Source organism: Balaenoptera acutorostrata, chromosome 16, assembly GCF_949987535.1.
Source record: "Balaenoptera acutorostrata chromosome 16, mBalAcu1.1, whole genome shotgun sequence".
Classification (NCBI taxonomy): domain Eukaryota; kingdom Metazoa; phylum Chordata; class Mammalia; order Artiodactyla; family Balaenopteridae; genus Balaenoptera; species Balaenoptera acutorostrata.
Window position 1 is genome coordinate 50,553,415 of NC_080079.1, and position 21,911 is coordinate 50,575,325.

Genomic DNA, 21,911 nt, shown 5'->3' on the forward strand with positions numbered 1-21,911 from the left:
GTGGACTTGTGATGCATTTTGAAGAACTGCTTTTGCTGAAAGCACTTAAATTCAGTTTAACTTAAATAGACTGCCTTTATGTAGTGGGAGAGTAAACACTAATCTTCTGGCGAGACACCCTTGGACCATCCAAACCAGTGGTTAGTGGGCAGGCAATTTTGTCAGAATTTTTTTGGTGGAGAAGAGGCTCTAAAACCTGATCAAATGCTTGCTGATTAATAAACCAATAAATTATTTTTTTCCCCAAAGGGAGAAAAGCCTCAGATGTATTGGGAAGGGGGTTTGTTTAAGTGCAAAATTTCTTATACTATCTAAAATACATTTGGGAAGCTTGAAGCTTAATCTGCTTTGATATTAAAACTGAGCTCACGTTCATTGTAAGCTTTTATTAAAACCATCATGTCCTCATTTTTTTGTGTATAGGATCTCTACTTGAATGCTGGAGGAGTGACAGTGTCTTACTTTGAGTGGCTGAAGAATCTGAATCATGTCAGCTATGGCCGTTTGACCTTCAAATATGAAAGGGATTCTAACTACCACTTGCTCAGTAAGTTCTGATTATCCTGTTCTGCAAAAGTAATCTTTTGAGCCATCTAAAAGTCTGGGGAAAGCCTGCATTTAATAAAAGGGCTAATTTCCTTTTTGTTTAATCTCAACAGAAAACTATTCTGACTCATGAGTCTTAGACCAAAAATATACAATTTCTTTATAGGTATTCACTATATTAACTCTCTGGAATATATTTATATTCCAATGTTTATTCTGCAAGTATGTTCTGGTTCCCAGAACCTAATCTCTAAGTTAATAGTATAAAGAGTATCATTTTAAACCAGGAGCTCCTGTTGATACTCGATACTCATCCATTTCAATCTCAGGTTGCTTTTGGTAAAGCCCTATCTATTGTCAAGAACTTTTTGAGTCTTCTGATGAGAATACTGTTTTGTCTTTGACTAGAATAGGCTCCAGAGTTAACACCAGAATTTTCCTCAAGCTGAAATAAGACCAAGACCTCCAGCTGAGCTTTACTGAGCCCACTCTGAGAATCTGGGTGAAGTGTTGCATCGATTTCCATTCCTTTTTCCCTCAGCATTTTCTTTTTAAAAGAGCCAAGGAAAATCCCTGCTAATGGGTGTTATGGAAACAGAGCAGTGACCTAAATTCACATTTATATAGGAATTTGGCAAAGTGCTTTATTCCTTTTAACTGAGATTTAAGTGAGTAACGCTTTTATGTTATTAGTGTTGAAGGTTTTATGTCATTAGTGTTTGGGGCTGTGGATATAGTTTGGGACTACTTTTGTTTCTACTTCATTTTTTTTCTACTAGCAATATCGTATCTTCATCTCTTGGCTTTTTATAGTGTCTGTTCAAGAGAGTTTGGAAAGGAAATTTGGAAAGCATGGTGGAACTATTCCCATTGTACCCACAGCAGAGTTCCAAGACAGGATATCGGTGAGTGTGCTTGCCTGCTCTCTTCTTTAGGTCAGGCCAGCTATATTAAATGGGATTAAGGCGTGGTAATCAACACGACAGTTATATGACTTCCTCTTTCCTTACATTCTAAAAATGGAGTAAGAACCTTAGTTTGAAATAATTCATGGTTCTGCTTTTGATACTTTTACAATACAGATGACTCAAGTGATTCTAACATAATGGTGAAGAGTTATTATGTATTTTAACTATTTTAAGCTTTAGAGAAATGGAAAGAATTGAAAAGTAAACATTAGATTGACCTATATAAAAAACTGAAATTACTATATGGACACAAATAAGAGTCAAAGAAAACAGATGAGAAAAGCTATTTGTTGTTAATTAGCTATGGACAGGATATATTAATACACATTACAAAGAGGATTTCTTTACCAGTAAGTGGCAGGTGACATGAAAAAAATCAGAGGAAGTAGGCCTAGAAAAAAATGTTTAACCTCATTGTTAAAGAAATATAAATTAAAATAAGGATTCTTTAATGTATTAAACTAGCATAAACAATTAATGGATCTTATACTCACCATGTCTGTTGTGAAGCGGTTGTACCTTTATTCTGATGACAATGCCTAAGACTTATTAAAGAGTTCCTGCCCTTTGACACTTATAATAACGTCACCTCTGGAAGTTAATCCTAAGAAAACAATTTTAAAGGAGAGGAATGAGTCTGTGCATGTCATTGGAACTGTGTTTGCAGTCTTTTTTTTTTTTTTTTTATAAACTAGCAGGAGACACTGCGTTTTACCAGTGCCAATGCCAGTACCTTTTTTTTTTTTTTTAATTTTATTTATTTATTTATTTATTTATGGCTGTGTTGGGTCTTTGTTTCTGTGCAAGGGCTTTCTCTAGTTGCGGCGAGCGGGGGCCACTCTTCATCATGGTGCGCGGGCCTCTCACTATCTCGGCCTCTCTTGTTGCGGAGCACAGGCTCCAGACGCGCAGGCTCAGTAGTTGTGGCTCACGGGCCTAGTTGCTCCGCGGCATGTGGGATCTTCCCAGACCAGGGCTCGAACCCGTGTTCCCTGCATTGGCAGGCAGACTCTCAACCACTGTGCCACCAGGGAAGCCCTGCAGTCACTTTTAAAATTAGGTTTGATTTTATAATCCAGTGTGTGTGTGGAGGAGGGCAGGGAAATGGCTAAGTGATAATATGTCTTCTTATGAAATATTCAGTCATGGGAAATAATTTAAGACTATATTGCAACATGGGGAAATGTTAAGGGTTTTGTTTTGAAGGAGAAAAGATGCTTTTGCCACTCTGGGTAATTCTCCTCAAAGAACCTTCCTTTTTCCCAGAACCATGTGTCTTAGTTCTGGTCCCTCCTTCTGGAATACCCACACCCACTCCCTGCTTGAGTATCACATCTCAGTGGCTTTTCCTGAAAGTCCTCTCTGCCTGCCAGCATTTCATCCATCCTTCCATCACAAGTAACTTAGTGTGTTTATAGGCCCTGCTGTTGCTGCGGCTTTAAGATGGGATTCTTGCTCCTCCCTGTGGTCACCCCATGTCCCAGCACATGCCTGCCACATAGTCAATCAGACTGAAACCTGGAGAGGGAGTAAAGAGGACAGCCAATTGGTTAGGAAGACAGAGCCGTGATGCCTTTCATTTTTATCCTTTTTTAAAATAATCTTTGCCCAATGTATCAGTCTTCCAGTTTTCAAATGCTTTCGGTGCTTCTACTTTTAGACTTTAATGCTATTTCTCATCTCTTAGTGACTTACCTATTGCAGGAGTCTTGTAATAAGTGTCAGTTGAAAAACCAGTTTTTTCCCCCAGCTCCTTGCTTTTAGTTTCCCCCTCCCCAGCCATGCTGTGGCCCTGCCAGGACTTAACATCATTGACCTGATCATCTTTTCACTGTCCTTCATCACACCTGTCTTCACTTAAATTCCATTGACCATCATTACAGTCACTCTCTGGTCTTGTTTTGCTTCCTCACACCCCCTTGTTAACACGTGAACCCTGATGAAATCCAGCTCTCTGCCCCCTCCATTCCTCCGCTGTAGCAGGAGGCCCTGCTGACTCTTCAAACTTAAAGTAAGCTCTCAGCTGCCCAGCAGTTAAACTACTTTTCCCTGTTCCATTCATTCTCTCATTCTCTTGGTTAATTATATCATATTTTCTCCTTTTTTCTCTCCCTGCACTCCAGTTCATGACCTGGTATCTATTCACAGAAAAGTGAAGCAGTCAGAGAACTTCCACATCTACCCAGCTCCTGGTGTCTATACCCTGGTCTTGTACTCTTGAGCAACTCTTTGTGCTTCCATCTCAGCCCGAGTCTTGTTCTGGGCGTTGGATGGCCTGTTTTCAGTCTCTCAAATGCACTGCTCAAGCAAACCTTCCCCTTTCTCTTGCATCATCAGTTTTCCCTCTATTCAGTCATTCCTATCAATGTAACAAATGCTGCCTTAAAAAATATAAATCTTAATCCCACTTGCCCTTCCAGGTCTTGCTATTTTTATTTCCCGTATAGCAAACCTCCTTAAGAGTTGTGTATACTCTGTCCCCAGTTCTTCTATACTCAAACCTCCTATTCTGCCCACCACTCCACCGAAACTGTTCTTGTCAAGGTAACCAGTGGTGGCAGCATCACCAAACCTAGTGGTCATTTTTCAGTCCTCATCTTACTTCACTGCTCCCAGGTGTGATCACTCCCCCTGGAAATCTTTCTTAGCTCCCAGGACACCACATCCTCCTGGCTTTCTTCCTGCTTCACTCGCCAGTCCTTCTGCTGATCCCTGTCATCCCTGCACCCTGTTAACATTGGAAGTCCTCAGTCCCTGAACCACTTCTCAGTCTGAATTCAAAATTTTGGTGATCTCACTCAGCCTCATGGTTTTTTATATGCTGTCTCCTCTAACTAGAATATAAACTCCAGGAGAACAGAGAATTTTCATTATTTTGTTTTCTGCTGTGTCCCCAGTACCTTAGAAGAGTGCCTGGAACATAGTAGGTACTCAGTAAATGTTTGGTGAATGAATGAGTGGGTGAAAGCAATAGCAGTATTCCACTTGTAAAGCAAGTTTTCCTGTTCCTAACTTGGTACAACAAAACAAAGCTTAACCCATATGTTTTTTTTTCTTTTTTAAAGTTTTTTTTTAATTTATTATTTTTTGGCTGTGTTGCGTCTTCGTTGCTGCGTGCAGGCTTTCTCTAGTTGCAGCGCGATGGCTTCTCTTACTGCGGAGCATGGGCTCTAGGTGCACGGGCTTCAGCAGTGGTGGCACGTGGGCTCAGTAGTGGTGGCTCGCGGGCTCTAGAGCGCAGGCTCAGTAGTTGTGGCACACAGGCTTAGTTGCTTCACGGCATGTAGGATCTTCCCAGACCAGGGCTCAAACCCGTGTCCCCTGCATTGGCAGGTGGTTTCTTAACCACTGCGCCACCAGGGAAGTTCCATGTTTCTTTTTTTTTTTTTTTATTTATTTATTTATTATTTATCTTTGGCTGCGTTGGGTCTTCATTGCTGCGTGCAGACTTTCTCTAGTTGCAGCGAGCGGGGGCTACTCTTTGTTGCAGTATGCGGGCTTCTCATTGCGGTGGCTTCTCTTGTTGTGGATCATGGGCTTCAGTAGTTGCGGCACACGGGCTCAGTAGTTGTGGCTCGCGGGCTTTAGAGCGCAGGCTTAGTTGTGGCGCACAGGCTTAGTTGCTCTGAGGCATGTGGGATCTTCCCAGACCAGGGCTCGAACCCATGTTCCTTGCATTGGCAGGCAGATTCTTAACCACTGTGCCAACCAGGCAAATCCCCCATATGTTTCTTAATTGATATAAGTGTTACAGAAATGTACCTTCTTAAGTGAGTAAGTATTAATTAGATAAAGTTCAGCATATATAAAAAGTGGCTCACCAACAACAAGTTTTTATTTGGCATATCAGGATGTTTTTGCTAGCTATATATATCATATTAAGAGTGGTGGTGATAGTTATTGTCCTAACATTAGAAAGCAGTCCAAAAAAACAAATTAGATAGAGGAACCCATTGAAACAAACTGACTTATAGAGGTAATTGGCAAAGGAAAGAGAGGAGCTGATTTGGTGGTCAGAGATGCTGGGTTATATCCCAGCTCTAAAAATAGCTACCTGGGGACTTCCCTGGTGGTCCAGGGGTAAAGAATCCGCCTTCCACTGCAGGGAACATGGATTCGATCACTGGTCGGGAAACTAAGATCCCACATACCGCAGGGCAACTAAGCCCGTGGGCCACAACTACTGAGATTGCACACCTCAACTAGAGAGCCCACATGCCACAACTAAGACCAGACACAGCCAAAAATAAAATATAATAAATAAGTAAAATTAAATTTTAAAAAAAGCTACATGTAACTTTGGCCAACTTCTCTGGTCACCAGTTTCCTCATCAGAAGAATTAGGGTGGTTAATTATGAGCTGCTAAGATCCCTCCAGCTTTAAAGTTTGTGGCATTGCTGAATATACAGGCAGGATTCTACCCCACAGCTGCTATTGGAGGTAGCTGGATTCTTTTCGGTGCCCTGTGTGGTGTGGTGGGGAGCAGAGATGAATGTACCCTGACACCGACAGGGTAACATGTTGTTGTGGTCTGCATCTCAGATGGTTAGTTGACCGGTGCTGAGCCCACTACTTGGCCTATGTTTGGTCCATACTTTCCTGTGGTGTTTTACCATGATATTAATTTCATGAGTATTTGTTTGCTGTCAAATATAGTGAAAACTAAATTGTGGTTAAAACATGACTACTTAAATAGGTATCATCAAGATACTATACAGAAATTAAGTATATCTTTCCTGAAAGACAAAAAACAATTCTATCTGGCTGTATATTGACTTATGAATCCTTTATGCTCTTACAGGTGAAGCATGTCTTTATGGTTTTGTTAAACTATTCTTTTTCCTAACAGGGTGCCTCTGAGAAAGACATTGTGCACTCTGGCTTAGCTTACACCATGGAGCGCTCTGCCAGGGTATGTACACAGATGCTGTTTGCGTTTCTGGTAGTTACGTGAAGTACAGCTCAACTGTGTCATCTCAGCTGCCAGATTGTGTGTGCAGTGACAGAAAATAGCGATGTGTTTAAATGTTCCAAAACATGTGCTTTTTCAGTCTTAAATGATGAGCGTTGTTTTCAGGATCTTCCATATGTTTTCCAGACTTTGGGAAATAATGCCAAGTTAGAAGGAATCATGTTTAGCTTAGTCAGCCAAACTGGGTTGCAGCTCAGTGCACCACTCTGTTGTAGCTACAGGAAGCTACCTTACTACATAGAATTTGGTATACGTGAAAGGTTTTTTGACCACTTGATCCTTATTTCAAAGCCTTAAGCACAGTTCGAGTCCAGTTTTCTTCATTTCTTTTTGAGTTCAGATTCTATCCACTTGGCATCAAGTTGAAATAGCAAAAGCAGATATTAATTTTGTTAATTTTTTTGAGATAATTAGCATACCATAAATTCACCCCTGTAAAGTATATAATTTAGCAGCCTCTATGTATGTTCACAAGGCTGTGTAGCCATCACCACTCACTCCAGAACATTTTCATCATCCCATCCTTAGTTCATTTAAATTATCACAGTGTGTATCAGACTTGCTCCAGATTACAGGATGTCTAAAGGGCACAGAGATAACTCACATCTTAAATTCTAAAGAGCAACATCTTCCTGTCACCTAAACAGTAGTTTGTATTAATTCCAGAGAATTAGTCCTTCCTGACTCAAGGTTGTTTCACTGCCTGAGTAGTTTCTCTTTCGCTACCCAAGTCTGGTCCTGAAGTGGTACTAGGGTAACTTGTACCAGGCTGTTATGTGCCTTGTGTGTTCATGGCCTGGCCACTTGAGTCAGGGTCACATCACATCTCCACATCACATCTCCTTCATTTCAGCAAATCATGCGCACAGCCATGAAGTATAACCTGGGATTGGACCTGAGAACAGCTGCCTATGTCAACGCCATCGAGAAAGTCTTCAAGGTGTACAATGAAGCTGGTGTGACCTTCACATAGACCGGACCAGACTGCAGCTGACTTCTTCACTACCCTCTTCACCTCTTCATCTGCAGACCTATCACAAGTTTACATGTAACCACAGAAATCTCTCTCTCATGACTTAATAGATGATGGACACCATTCTCAACAAGTCAATCCAAATCAGCCCCTTGAGAAAAAAAGTTAGGGGATCATAAATAAGCTAATAAGTGATAGTAGAAATTAGCTATGTCAGAGAGCCATTTGGGCATTTTGCCTTTAAATAAAGTCGTTTCCCTCTGCCTGTGCTGCCTTGTTCCATGGCTGTTTCCCAGCACAGTCAGCTGTAGCCCTGGGAAAGCACCTTTTGTCCAAGAGCAGTCAGTCACTTGCCACTTTAGCTCTGGACAGATCTATCAGGTGCTTTGACACATTTAAGAAGCAGGTATATGGCATTTTCAGGAGGTAGCATGGTCCTCACGTGAGTTATTGGTATCTTACATCAGCAAAATAACTCAATTTTATAGGTTACAAACAAAAAAAAAACTCTCTTTATTCATTTTATTCTTTTAGAATAAAATAAGTACATGCTGCTGTAATAAAATTGCCTTTAATCACTTAACAAGCCTAACCTTGACTCAAGCAGTGAATGCCTGTAAACATAATAAATGAAAAAAGCTAGTATTTTTATAACATAAAACAGTATCATTTATAACTTGTCAATTGCATATTGTCATCCAGCAAAAATAAAAAGCCTGGTAGAGAATTAAGTTATCTTCATACCTGCAAACGATGGAGGCTATTTTTGTTAAGACTGTCGGAATTTACTAACCACAATTATGACATATAGTCCAAAGAATGCAGTAACCTCCTTATCATGTTAATTAATTGTCCTCTTTTGAAGATCTATTGTGTTGACTAATTGAACAATAATTCAAGTAGAGTGCCCCAGAAAAAAACCACTTGGGCTCCCTCTTTGGAGTCTGGCTGGCGGCTCTGAGCATTGCCAATAGCCCCGACTCGCCCTGACTTTTTGTCCTCATTTAGAAGCCTCATCTTCTGCACACGGCTTCATTCTCAGTGGGCTGGAAACAACCTGGGGTTGTGTTTTGTTTGGGAGTTGGCCAGGGCCTTTTGAACAGTAGTGTCCCAATGAAGTACTAGATATTATTTATGTAAGAATTAGCTTTTCTTTTTTTAACAATAATATCCTTTCAGAAATTTCTAACTACTTTGTAACTGCATGACTTAACTTGGTGACAAAAGCAGTTATTAAAAAGACTACCTTTTCCAAAGCTTATGTTTCTTTTCTGTGTTTTTGTATTTGATGTATTTGTGTCTTTTAGTAGATGATAAAACTATAATTGGGTTTCTGAAATTTTTGAAACCACCACCTATATAACATTTCTTTCCATAATGTTTTGCGCTGCCAAAATTTTATTCTTGAATTCTTTTGTGTTTCATTCTATGAAACAATATCGATGGCTATTCTTGGGGAAGAGGTTCTAGTGCTTAAAGCTGATATACTAACATAATTTATATACCTTTTTATACATAGGTACTTTTTAACGAAGGAAGGTTTCATTGATTACGGTTCATTTTTAATAATTTAGCCACGGGATGTAACAAGACAATACTAACTGTAATCAACAGAAGTGGATTCTAGACCTGATTCCACCAGCTTACATAGCTGCCAAATCTGAAACATAACTTTCAGCTGGACTTTGTTTTGTCCTGATTCTGCCTTTCCATGGTTCTGAGCATCGGGTCAAGGAGTAGATAAACAAGCCCATGGCACCTGGCCTTCCTGAGCACAGTGATATCTACTTGCACTCTAGATGGAACATTAAAATAGGGGAGAGGGACTTCCCTAGTGGTCCAGTGGTTAAGAGTCCACCTTCTAATGCAGGGTTTGCTGGTTCAATTCCTGGTCAGGGAACTAAGATCCCACATGCTGTGGGGCTACTGAGCCCACGCTCCACAACTAGAGATAAGCCCGCATGCCGCAACAAAGAGTCCATGTGCCACAACTAAGACCCGACGCAGCCAAATAAATATTTTTAAAAATGAATAAAATAGGGGGAAAGTGATGTGAAAGCAAGTTCCAGAATATTTGGAACAGTACCAGGTGGGTGAGTAGTCAGGTCACGTGAAAGCGGAATGATAAATCTTAGTGTGGCCTTCGGCTAACATATTGGGAGTATTTATAGTGGTATTTTAAAGACATACATTAATGGGTGTTATTGATATTGTCAGAAAACTGGTATTGTTCATACTAGCTATATAAAGGCAACAGCACTAGTGTGTCAACTTTGGTTCCTGGAGTTTTGAGTTATAAGAAAATTCTGGTCAATTACTCTTGGTTTCACTGAAATGTTCTCATTTATCTGCTTATAAAATTCTTTTTAAAACTTATGTATAATACTCTAAAGTTAATTGTTTCTGAAATAGCCATAGATGGCTTTTGTAGCACTTATTTAACTGTTGCCTCAAACCCCTACACCAGAATGTGTTCTAATTACCCCTTGATAGTTGAAGTTTAGGGAAGTTAAAAAAAAAACAAAAATCAAGTTTTAAGAAAGCCTGCATCTTAATTCACAAGCTTTAAGTAAATTACCTATTCCCTAAACATCCCTGGCAGGCTTTCTCAGCCCTGCTACGTGTAAGGTCATCAAAGCATGGCACATGAAGAAAACTACATCTGTGAACCTTGCACAGAAACCTCTGCAAAAGTTTTATTTGTAATACGTGTTTTTAATTTTTTTCACAACTCTTACTGGCTTCTTTTTGCTTGTTTTTTTTTTTAATCAAAGCTTACACATAGCGTAGACAGGATTTCTCAACCTCAACCCTGTTGACATTTTGGCCAGGTAATCCTTTGTTTGGGGGACAGTCCTGTGCATTATCGGATGTATAGCAGCATCTCTGACCTCTACCCATTAGAGGTCAGCAGCATCCCTGAGTTGTGACAATGTATTCAGATTGCCAAATGTCCTGTCGGGAACAAAGTCACTCCCTTTTGAGAATTACTGGTGTTGGGAGCCAAATAGTTCTATGAGGCTTACTGTGAACTATAGTATTATACTGGACTCTTAACACCTATGAGACTAGTATTACCCTTATACCAAAGCCAGACAAAGACATCACAAGAAAATTACACACCAATATCCCTTGTTAACATATATATAAAGCAGTTAAACAACAAGGTCCTACTCTATAGCACAGAGAACTATATTCAATATCCTATAATACCGGTCAGAATAGTCATCATTAAAAAGTCTACAAATAATAAATGTTGGAGAGGGTGTGGAGAAAAGGGAACCCTCTTACACTGTTGGTGGGAATGTAAATTGGTGCAGCCATTATGGAAAACAGTATGGAAGTTCCTCAAAACTAGAGTTGCCATATGATCCAGCAATCCCACTCCTGGGCATATATCTGGACAAAACTAATTCAAAAAGATACATCCATCCCTATGTTCATAGCAGCACTACTTACAATAGCCAAGACATGGAAACAACCTAAATGTCCATTGACAGATGAGTGGATAAAGAAGATGTGGTGTACAATGGAATATTACTCAGCCATAAAAAAGAATGAAATAATGCCCTTTGCAGCAACATGGATGAACCTAGAGATTATCATACTAAGCAGAGTAAGTCAGAAAGACATATACCATATGATATCACATATGTGGAATCTAAAATATGACAAATGAACATATCTACCAAATAGAAACAGAGAACAGATTTGTGGTTGCCAGAGAGAGGGGGTAGGGGAGGGAAGGATTGGGACTTCGGCATTAGCAGATGCAAACTAGTATATATAGGATGGATAAACTAGGTCCTACTGTTTAGCACAGGGAACTATATTCATTATCCTGTGATAAACCATAATGGAAAAGAATATGAAAAAGAATATATATATTTGTGTGTGTGTATATATGTATATGTATAACTGCGTCACTTTGCTATACAGCAGAAATTAACACAACATTGTAAATCAACTATACTTCAATGGAAAATTTTTCTAAAAGAACACTGCAGGAGAAAAAATATATCCTGTAATAAACCATAATGGAAAAGTATGTATAACTGAAAAGTGTATGTATTGCTGTATACCAGAAAATAACACAGCATTGTAAATCAACTATACTTCAATAAAATAAAAATATCCCTTAGTAACACAGACACAAAAATACTAAGAAACCAAGTCCAAGCTCATAAGTATCATACATACATCATGACCAAGAATTTCTCTCAGGAACGCGAGGTTGGTTCAACATAAGAAATCAATCTGAAACCCTTTCCACGAAGATGGCACCAAAGGCGGAGAAGGAAGCCCCTGCCCCTCCCAAAGCCAAAGCTAAAGCAAAAGCTTTGAAGGCCAAGAAAGCTGTGTTGAAAGGCGTCCATCGCCACAAACACTGCCACAAAAAAAAGATCTAGCCATCACCCACCTTCCAATGGCCCAAAAGACTGCAGCTCAGGAGGCAGCCCAAATATCCTCAGAAGAGCGCCCCTAGGAGAAACAAGCTTGACCCCCATGCCATCATCAACTTCCCCCTCACCACTGAGTCAGCCGTGAAGAAAATGGAAGACAACACACGTGTTCATTGTGGATGTCAAGGCCAACAAGCACCAGATTAAACAGGCTGTGAAGAAGCTCTATGACATTGACATGGCTAAGGTCAACACCTTGATCAGGCCTGATGGAGAGAAGAAGGCATATGTTTAACTGGCTCCTGGCTACCATGCTTTGGATGTTGCCAACAAAATTGGGATCATCTAAACTGAGTCAGCTGGCTAATTCTAAATATAAAAGTTTTCACTATAAAAAAAAAATCTAATAAACCCCATTAATTGAACAAAGGGGGAAAAAAACACAACCACTGTGGAAAAAGCATTTGACAAAATTCAAGACCCTTTCTAAACATAAAGGACATTTATGAAAAACCCACAGCTAACATCATACTCGCTGAAAAATAGAAAACTTCCACTGAAGAGAACAAGATTCTTGCCTTCACCCTGCTATTCTACATTATACTGGAAGTCCTAGCCAGAGTATTTAGGCAAGAAAAAGAAAAGCCATCTTAATTGGAAAGGAAGAGAAACTATTTTGCAGATGACATGATTCTACATATAGAAAATCTCATAGAACACACACACACTCTACTGGAACTAATAAACAAATTAAGCAAAGTTGCAGAGTACAAGACCAACACTCAAAAATAAGTTTTCCTATGCATCAGCAACGCACAATCTGTAAAGGAAACTAAGAAAACAATTCTATTTACAATAGCATACGAAAGAAGAAAATATCTGGGAATAAGTTTAACCAAGGAGTTGAAACCCTTATAAAACTACAAAACACTGTTTAAACGGAAGAATACCTCAATAAATGGAAAGACTTCCCATGATTATAGATTGGAAAACTTAATATTGTTAAGTTGGAATTACTTCTCAAAGCAATCTATAGAGTCAAAATTCCAATGGCCTTTTTTGCAAAAAAAAAACAGAAAATCTGATTCTAAAATTAATATGAAACTGCAAGGACTTCCCTGGTGGCACAGAGGTTAAGAATCTGCCTGCCAATGGTCCAGGAAGATCCCACATGCCGTGGAGCAACTAAGCCTGTGTGCCACAACTACAGAGCCTGCGCTCTAGAGCCCACAAGCCACAACTACTGAGCCCATGTGCCACAACGACTGAAGCCCACGCACCTAGAGCCTGTGCTCCACAACAAGAAAAGCCACCGCAGTGAGAGGCACGTGCACCACAATGAAGAGCAGCCCCTGCTTGCTGCAACAAAACTGCAAGTGGCTCCAAATAACCAAAACAATATTGAAAAAAAAAAAAAAAAAAAGGCGACAACAACAAAAAAACTTGGAGTTCTCACACTTCCATTTCAAAATGTAATACAAAGCTACAGTAATTTAAACAGTGTGGTACTGACTGACATACAAACATTTGGACCAATGGAATAGAACTGAGAGTCCAGAAACATCTATGGTCCATTGATTTTTAACATTGGTGCCAACACCATTTGTATTAGTTTCCTAAGGCTGCCTTAAAGTACCACAAGTTGGATAACTTAAAACCACAGAACTTTATTGTCTCATAGTTTGGGGGGCTATAAATTGTCAGCAGGGCCATGCTCTCCCTGAAACCTGAAGGGGAGAATTTCTTGCCTTTTCCTAGCTTTTGGTGGTAGCCATCAATCCTTGGCATTCTTTGGCTTGCAGCTTCATTACTCCAATCTCTGCTTCTGTTGTCACATGGCCATCATCCCTCTATGTGTGTCTCTTATAGGGACACCAGTTATACTGGATTAAGGGTCCACTTTACTCCAGTATGACCTCATCTTAACTAGTTACATCTGCAATGACCATATTTCCAAATAAGGTCCCTTTTTCAGGTACTGGGGGTTAGGACTTCAACATATCTTTTTGGGGGGAACTCAATTCAACACATAACACCATCCAATGAGAAAAAGGCATTAGGACAACTGGATATCTACGTGCAAAGGAACAAAGTTTGACTTCTTCCTCACTCCATATATAAAAATTAACTCAAAATGGATCAAAGACCTAAGTATAAGAGATAAAATCGTAAAACTATTAGAAGAAACCATATTGGTAAATCTTCATGGCCTTGGATTTGGTAAAAAATTCTTATTTTTTTTATTTCAGTTGTATTTTGAATTCTACAATTTCTACTTCATTCCTTTTTATAATTTCTAATTCTTTATTTGTATTCTCTATTTGATGTTGATCTCATACTTTCTTTTAATTCTTTAGATGTGGTTTCTTTTAGCTCTTTGAACATGTTTAAAATAGTTGAAGTCTTTGTCTAGTAAGTCCGTTTTCTGAAGTCTTAAGGCACAGTTTCTATCCCTCCCCCCCCAAATGGGTCATAATTTCTTTCCTTGCATATCTTTGTTTTGTTTTTGCTGAAAACTGGACATGTTAAATAATATAAAGTGGCAACTCTGGAAATCAGATTCCATATTCCTCCCCCCAGATTTGTTGTTGTTGAGTGTTTAGTGACCTTTCTGAACTAATTCTATAGTCTGTTTTCTTTTTTTTTTTAATATATATTTTTTTAAAGTGCTTCTATAGCACCTTATTTTTTTTTTAATTTAATTTAATTTATTTATTTTATTTATTTATGGCTGTGTTGGGTCTTCGTTTCTGTGAGAGGGCTTTCTCTAGTTGCGGCAAGTGGGGGCCACTCTTCATCACGGTGCGCGGGCCTCTCACTATCGCGGCCTCTCTTGTTGCGGAGCACAGGCTCCAGACGCGCAGGCTCAGCAATTGTGGCTCACGGGCCTAGTTGCTCTGCGGCATGTGGGATCCTCCCAGACCAGGGCTCGAACCCGTGTCCTCTGCATTGGCAGGCAGATTCTCAACCACTGCGCCACCAGGGAAGCCCTAGTCTGTTTTCTTTGTTGTGTGTGGCCACTGAAATTTCTCCTCAGTTAGCTTAGTGGTCAGCTAATGATTGGACAGAGATTTTTTCAAGTACCTAGAGAACCAGTAAGTCTCCTATCTTTGCCAAGGCTCTGTCTATGCTGGGCCTCACCTTCAACACTCAGCCAGGCAACTTACATCTTGGCCTTGGTTCTCACTTCCTGCTTGCATAAAGCCTCAGGGTTAGAGATGAGAACTTCAGTCCTTCTCAGGTCTTTACTGAGCTTACACACATGTACATGGCCTTTACTGAGTCTCACACATGTGCATGGCCTTCTAGATTCCCAGAGGTATGTTAGAATTTTCAAAGCCCCTAAGGACGTTTTATTCCCCAGTTTTTCCTTTTAAGATTTTTGGTTAGCCTATTGCTTGCTCAAACTGTTAATCACCACCTCACCTCATATTGCCACCAACTTTAAAAATGACCTCTAAATGTTTTATAGCAAACAGCCCCAGGGAAAAGCCTTTTTGCACTAGGGGAGCTTCTAGTCCATACAAATAAAGACAGCCTTACAGTGGGGTCTTCCTAGGAGCCACCAGTCAAGTCAAACAATGACATTTCTCTGGGAATAAGGCTTTGAAGAAACACCAACTCTGTTCTACTCTTTCCAGTAGCTGCCAAGCTGTTGGTTTTCACTGTGATTGTGGGCTGTTGGTGTCCAACCTTGTACTGCTCACCGCAGGACAGGCCAATAAATAGAGAGATGAGTTGCTGGGGCAAGCAATAGCAACTTTATTTGGAAAGCCAGTAGATCAAGAAGATGGTGGACTCATGCCCCAAGAACCATCTTGCCCAAGTTAGAATTCAGGCTTCTTTTATACTAAAAGGGGAGGGAGTAAGGTCAAACATTTCCTGTTTTCCATTAGGCTCCAGAGGGGATGTGTTAATTTCTTCCTCCCTGGAGTCATTCACAGGTGAGCCTGGTCAGAATGTTAACACCCTGTGAGCTAAACAAAGGTATTTTAGCTTAATGCTCATTACCTGGGAGGCAGGGTTCCCAGAGATGGGTCGTTATGTATAATTTAAGCTCACAGGCAACATCCCTTCAATAATTAGCTTGTAATATAATGCAAAGTTTCTAAGCTATTACATTGTCAATGTCCATTCCAGTCTTGTGGGAAAAGGGATGAAGACTGCTCTGGCTACTTCCAGAGGCTATGAATATTCCTTAGAATCTTTAGTCCTTTTTTATCTACAACTATTTGAACCTGATAAAACTGCTTAGCACTTTGTTGTCTAATTTGTAATTGAACTTGGGGTTTTGGTTCCAGTTCCCAATACAAATACTAAATTCCTGTGCTATTTATTTAGACAAAACTAAACAAATTGGTTGAACCTTCTCCAGCTACAATGAAATTCCCATCTACTTCATTTGGATGGGCAGACCTGTTGGAGGCAAACTCATGAACAAAGATTAGTATAGTGCCCAAAGTTTCAACGTAATTGGCAATTGCTGGGTCTTTTTTTTTTTTTAATAAATTTATTTATTTATTTATTTATTTATTTTTGGCTGTGTTCGGTCTCGTTGCTGCACGCAGGCTTTCTCTAGTTGTGGCGAACGAGGGCTACTCTTCGTCATGGTGTGCAGGCTTCTCATTGCGGTGGCTTCTCTTGTTGCAGAGCACAGGCTCTACTCGCCCGGGCTTCAGTAGTTGTGGCACGCAGGCTCAGTAGTTGTGGCTCATGGGCTTAGTTGCTCCGCAGCATGTGGGATCTTCCCAGACCAGGGCTCGAACCCATGTCCCCTGCATTGGCAGGCAGATTCTTAACCACTGTGCCACCAGGGAAGCGCAACTGCTGGGTCTTTTAGAGCATTTATAGATTCTCTCGCCTAGGCAGACATCTGGAATGGCCTACCATACAATATTTCAAAGAGGCTTAATTTTTTTAATTAATTAGTTTGGTTGCACTGGGTCTTAGTTGCAGCTCGCCGGCTCCTTAGTTGTGGCATGCAAACTCTTTAGTTGTGGCACGCATATGGGATCTAGTTCCCTGACCAGGGATCAAACCCGGGCCCCCTGCATTGGAAGCGCCACCAGGGAAGTCCCCCAAAGGAGCTTAATTTAAGCCTGCTTCTGAAAGCCATTGATCCGTAGCAGGGCAACTGGCAAGGCCTTATCCCAAGTTAAGTTGGTATTCATTTTCTCAGTTTTTCCTGTTGATCGTGGTCTCCAGGATGAATGTAGTTCCAATGCCTTAATCCAAGGCCTTAATCGGGGGATAATTTCCTTAAGGAGGGCTTTAACCAATTAAAAGATACTGATTTTAAAGACTAATAACTTAAAACTGCCACACACAAAACAAATGGTCCACAAAACATTTTCCTTTCCTGATGAAGGTTTTACGATGCATTGTTATCATTAACCAGTCTTTTACTATTAAACTTAAATGGCCAGTTGAGACAAACAGTTTTTCTGAGACCCTTCTTCCACCCCTGATTAAGACTGGGGTGGCCGGGATTGGGGATAATATTCATTTCACCTTCTAAGCTTTCTGTGCAGACTTGGTGACCTTGCCAGCTCCAGCTGCCTCCTTGTCCACAGCTTTGATGACACCCACAGCAACCATCTTTCTCATGTCAGAATCAGCAAAGTGGCCCAGAGGAGGATAGTCAGAGAAGCTCTCAACATACATGGGCTTGCCGAGAACCATATCAATGATGGCAGCATCACCAGATTTCAAGAATTTGGGGCCACCTTCCAGCTTTTTTCCCAGAACGATGATCCATCTTTTCCTTCGGCTTAGCAAACTTGCAAGCAACGTGAGCTGTGCAGCAATCCAGCACAGGTGCATATCCAGCACTGATTTGGCCTGGGAGGTTCAAGATTATTACTTGAACAGGAAAGCCAGCCGCTTCCATTGATGGGTCACAGTCACCAGCCACTACGCACATCTTTGACAGACATGTTCTTGACATTGAAGCCCACATTGTCCCCAGGAAGGGCTTTACTCAAAGCTTCATGGTGCATTTCAGCAGATTTTACTTCATTGTAACATTGAGTGGAGCAAAGGTGACCACCATGCCAGGTGTGAGAACACCAGTCCCCACTCCACCCACAGGGACAGTACCAATACTTCCAATTTTGTAGACGTCCTGGAGGGGCACACACAAGGAATACACCGGCTGGTATTTTGACAAGTCAATCTGTGGGAGAAGTGATCCTCTTGCCTCAGAGGATATATTTTTAGACTAGGTGTCCCAGTGACCCTTTTTAATGGTATTCGTATTGGCCATGTGTTTTTGGCCTTCTCTGGGGTGCGGTTGGCACACACTTCTGGTCTCACCTTTCGGAGACCTGTGAGGAAAGAGCTCTGTCTCCTTTCCTGGGGCTTTCATGAGTGCCATCTGTAGGCTTAATGTGTGTTCTGGTGGGACTCTGATGTCAAGCTGTTCTGGTGAGAAACTTCAGGGTGAGGTCTACCAGAAAGTTAATCAACTCATTCCCCACTGTCAATTTTACCTGGGGCTCCTGTGAGGAATTAGGCGCCTCAAGTCCAAGGGAGTCCCTGGACTGTTCATTCACCAGAGTGTTTCTCTCTTTCTACCATATGAGAGAGGCTCTCATCTTTTGTTTTTCTGCTTATGTTTTGGCCTAGGGCCACCTGTTTTCCTTCCTCAGTGATGACTTACTACCAAAAAAGTGGTTTGTTTTGTGTCTTCTTTCTTCTGTTGTTGTTCCTATTGAACACTTTAAAAGCAACATCTACCAATTGAGAAGGGTTCATTCCAAATGCACCATCTAATCTTTGCAACTTTCTCCCGATATCTGAGGCACTTTGCCCCCACCAAAAGGTCAAATTTACCATTCTAATATTTTCAGGGGCCTCGGGATCTGCATTACTATGACATCTGTACACCTGATAAATCCTCTCCAAAAATTCAGAGAGATCTTCATTTGTTTTGCTGAATTTCTTGAAAATCTTTTGCTTTGGTTCTCCTTTTCAAAGCCCTACCAAGATGCACCAATAACTAGTTCTCTAATAAGGGCATTCTTCCCTCACTGCGGTCCCAATCTGGTTCAGCTGAGGGTACTGCCAAGTGGACTTCAGGTGTAGAGGATCCTCCCTATTAAGGAGGGTTGCAATCTTTCCAATTAAACAAGCCTGAGAAACCCAGCGGGCAGATCATTTGCATTTAGGTTACCTATGAGGTAATGGGGGAAGGGAAATTGCCATCCCCTGGGAGTGGCTCCTGGCCCAAATTGGGTGCCCCGTCAGTTCTTAGATGGTGATACCAGACCGAGTACCTGAGCCCCAAAACCTAACACACGATTTTGTAATTGATCCCTAGAAGGAAGGGAAGTCCTGAGCCCCAGTGCCAGGAATTGAGGCTGGATAGGAATGGAAGGTGCAGGAGGGGTTGGATATATTGGCCAGGCTGGGACAGCTAGCTCAGCAGTAGGAGTTAAGGTTTGAAGCAACATATCCTCACTCTCATTCCCTTCTTTTTATTTTCCCTGATGTAATAGCATAAATGCTTGCACACAAAGGATTTCATCATTCTTCCCCACTTCTTCACACAATAGCTATAGAATCATTCAAAAGCCACTGTAAAACCATAAATAGCAATTGACTGTCTCTAACCATTAAAGGGATGCCTTTATGCTTTGGCATCAACCAACTGGGATTACAATGCAACTGAAAAGAAACTTGGTTACTGCTGTGACATACAACAATTTATGATAATTACTAAAATTATGACTGATACCATTTACCAGGATATACCAGAATTTTAGGAGTTCCATATAATTTCTAGAATGTGTATATTAATAACTTTTACCCATATGATACAATCTAAGAAGTTTTATCATCACTTATTTGACAATGCTTCCCACATAATTTAACATACCAAATAAACCTAATTAGTTTAATATTCCTCTCTCTGAGACAGAGAAAACAAATAATTTGAGGTGTTCCAGGGACCCTTGGGAAAACCTCAAAGTTAGCTAGAGGTCAAGTGAACTTCATTTAGAATTTGATCTTTGGGAAGTTCATCAAAAATATCAAAAAGTTTTGGGCTTCCCTGGTGGCGCAGTGGTTGAGAGTCTGCCTGCCAATGCAGGGGACGCGGGTTCGAGCCCTGGTCTGGGAGGATCCCACGTGCCGCGGAGCGGCTGGGCCCGTGGGCTGCAGCTGCTGAGCCTGCGCGTCTGGAGCCTGTGCTCCGCAACAAGAGAGGCCGCGATGGTGGGAGGCCCGCGCACCGCGATGAAGAGTGGCCCCCGCTCGCTGCAGCTGGAGGGGGCCCTCTCACAGAAACGAAGACCCAACACAGCCAAAAATAAATTTAAAAAAAATATATATCAAAGAGTTTTAACCAGTGATAAAAGATCTCAATGGCAAATACAGATCACTTAAAGAAATAATTACCAAAAGCAGTTCAATATTTTAAGAAAACTTTGTCCTCTTAGAAAACCAAATTCAGGTTTTATACCACTTTACCTTTAAAATTTGTTTTCTTAAATTCAGTCTTATCTTAGCCAATCCCTATCATGCACAAAAAACTCTTTCAGTGTTCCTCCTCCAAAAACCTTCCACAATTTTCTGTATCCATATTCTATATCCATCCATTTTCTGTATCCATATTTATACTAATACTTATTTTACTTCTATTTCTATTTGTAGCTTTTAGTGATTTTAGGAACCAAGTGGAACCTTTCTCTTCTTCCTGAGAATGCCCCACTCTTAGTTAGATTAATTAATCCATATTAATCTGTCCCTCACTTTTTCACTCAAAAACAGCCAGCTCTAAAACAAAACCACCTTTTTCCCTTTAACAAGATGTGTTTTCATTCCTCATACCTTCTTTGCTGAAAACACACATCCTACATCTTGCATACTAAAATGCTCCCTTTATACTTAACTTTAAAACCTTAATCTCTAGTGAAAAATCAAGAAGTAACTGTAAAACCGTCAAACCAGCATTTCCTGATTGACAAACTTATGCTTTAGTCTTCCTCTTCTAAGAAGGCAAATGTAGGTAAACTTAGACCTGTCCAGCAATTAATGTTCTAATATTTTATCCTATTTGAAATGACCCAGAGAGTCAATGAATTCTCTTCATTTAACTTAGTTTAGTTTCAAGTTATGAAAATCTGGAGAAACTATTTTAGATAGACATTCCCCAAACATAATTATTCCTATAGAGTTTACCTAAAACTCTTACCTCATATACCTCTATTTTATTTAGTTAAAATCTTTGTCATATTATTATCTTCTTGCTGACAAACTTTGTTAACAAGAATACGTATTGGGACTTCCCTGGTGGTGCAGTGGTTAAGAATCCACCTGCCAGTGCAGGGGACATGGGTTCAAGCCCTGGTCTGGGAAGATCCCACATGCTGTGGAGCAACTAAGCCCGTGTGCCACAACTACTGAGCCTGTGCTTTATAGTCCGTGAGCCACAACTACTGAGCCTGTGCACTGCAACTACTGAAGCCCGTGCACCTAAAGCCTGTGCTCCACAACAAGAGAAGCCACCACAATGAGAAGCCCACGCACCGCAACAAAGAGTAGCCCCTGCTCACCACAACTAAAGAAAGCCCGTGCGCAGCAACAAAGACCCAATGCAGCCAAAAAATAAATAAATAAATTTATTTAAACAAAAAAAATAGGTCTTATTTGATTTCTAGCAAACTTAGGTACAATAACAGTATTATACTTAATGTTGATGACTCTAAAGACATGTCTGTGGAAATCAAACCAACAAGCTTACGCAAACCTTAATACCAGAAATTAATTCAATACTGAGTATTTCCTAGATCACATGAACCCAGAATTCATTCTAGCTAGTTTCTTTTATATTTGAGTATTTATATAAGTGCTTAATTTCCTTTAAGCCAAATAAATAGAGCTTTTTTGCAAATTAATGTTGGCAGTGCTACACATCTGAAACACGTACAAACACACGAACACAGGGACCTCACAGTTCCCATTCCAACATTTCAGCCATGAATCAAGTACAACAATGTAAAACTAATCAGTTACAAAAGAGGCTGGATTCAAATTGGGTTTCTGG

At 40.5% G+C, this 21,911-nt stretch overlaps 2 protein-coding genes and 1 pseudogene across 4 annotated transcripts in view; 2 read left to right on the plus strand and 1 right to left on the minus strand.

Annotated features, from left to right (window-relative positions):
* Window positions 1-8,721, plus strand: part of GLUD1 (glutamate dehydrogenase 1) — a 39,115-nt gene extending 30,394 nt beyond the window's left edge. The window contains exons 10-13 of the mRNA XM_057530493.1: window positions 424-547; window positions 1,360-1,451; window positions 6,365-6,427; window positions 7,341-8,721. Coding sequence (XP_057386476.1) covers window positions 424-547; window positions 1,360-1,451; window positions 6,365-6,427; window positions 7,341-7,460 — 399 coding nt within the window. The 3' untranslated portion in view covers window positions 7,461-8,721. The remainder of the gene's footprint in view (window positions 1-423; window positions 548-1,359; window positions 1,452-6,364; window positions 6,428-7,340) is intronic.
* SHLD2 (shieldin complex subunit 2) overlaps window positions 1-21,911 on the minus strand; it is a 165,824-nt gene that overhangs the window by 127,159 nt on the left and 16,754 nt on the right. The gene's annotated exons all lie outside the window — the stretch shown is intronic.
* Window positions 11,738-12,212, plus strand: LOC103002988 (60S ribosomal protein L23a-like; annotated as a pseudogene).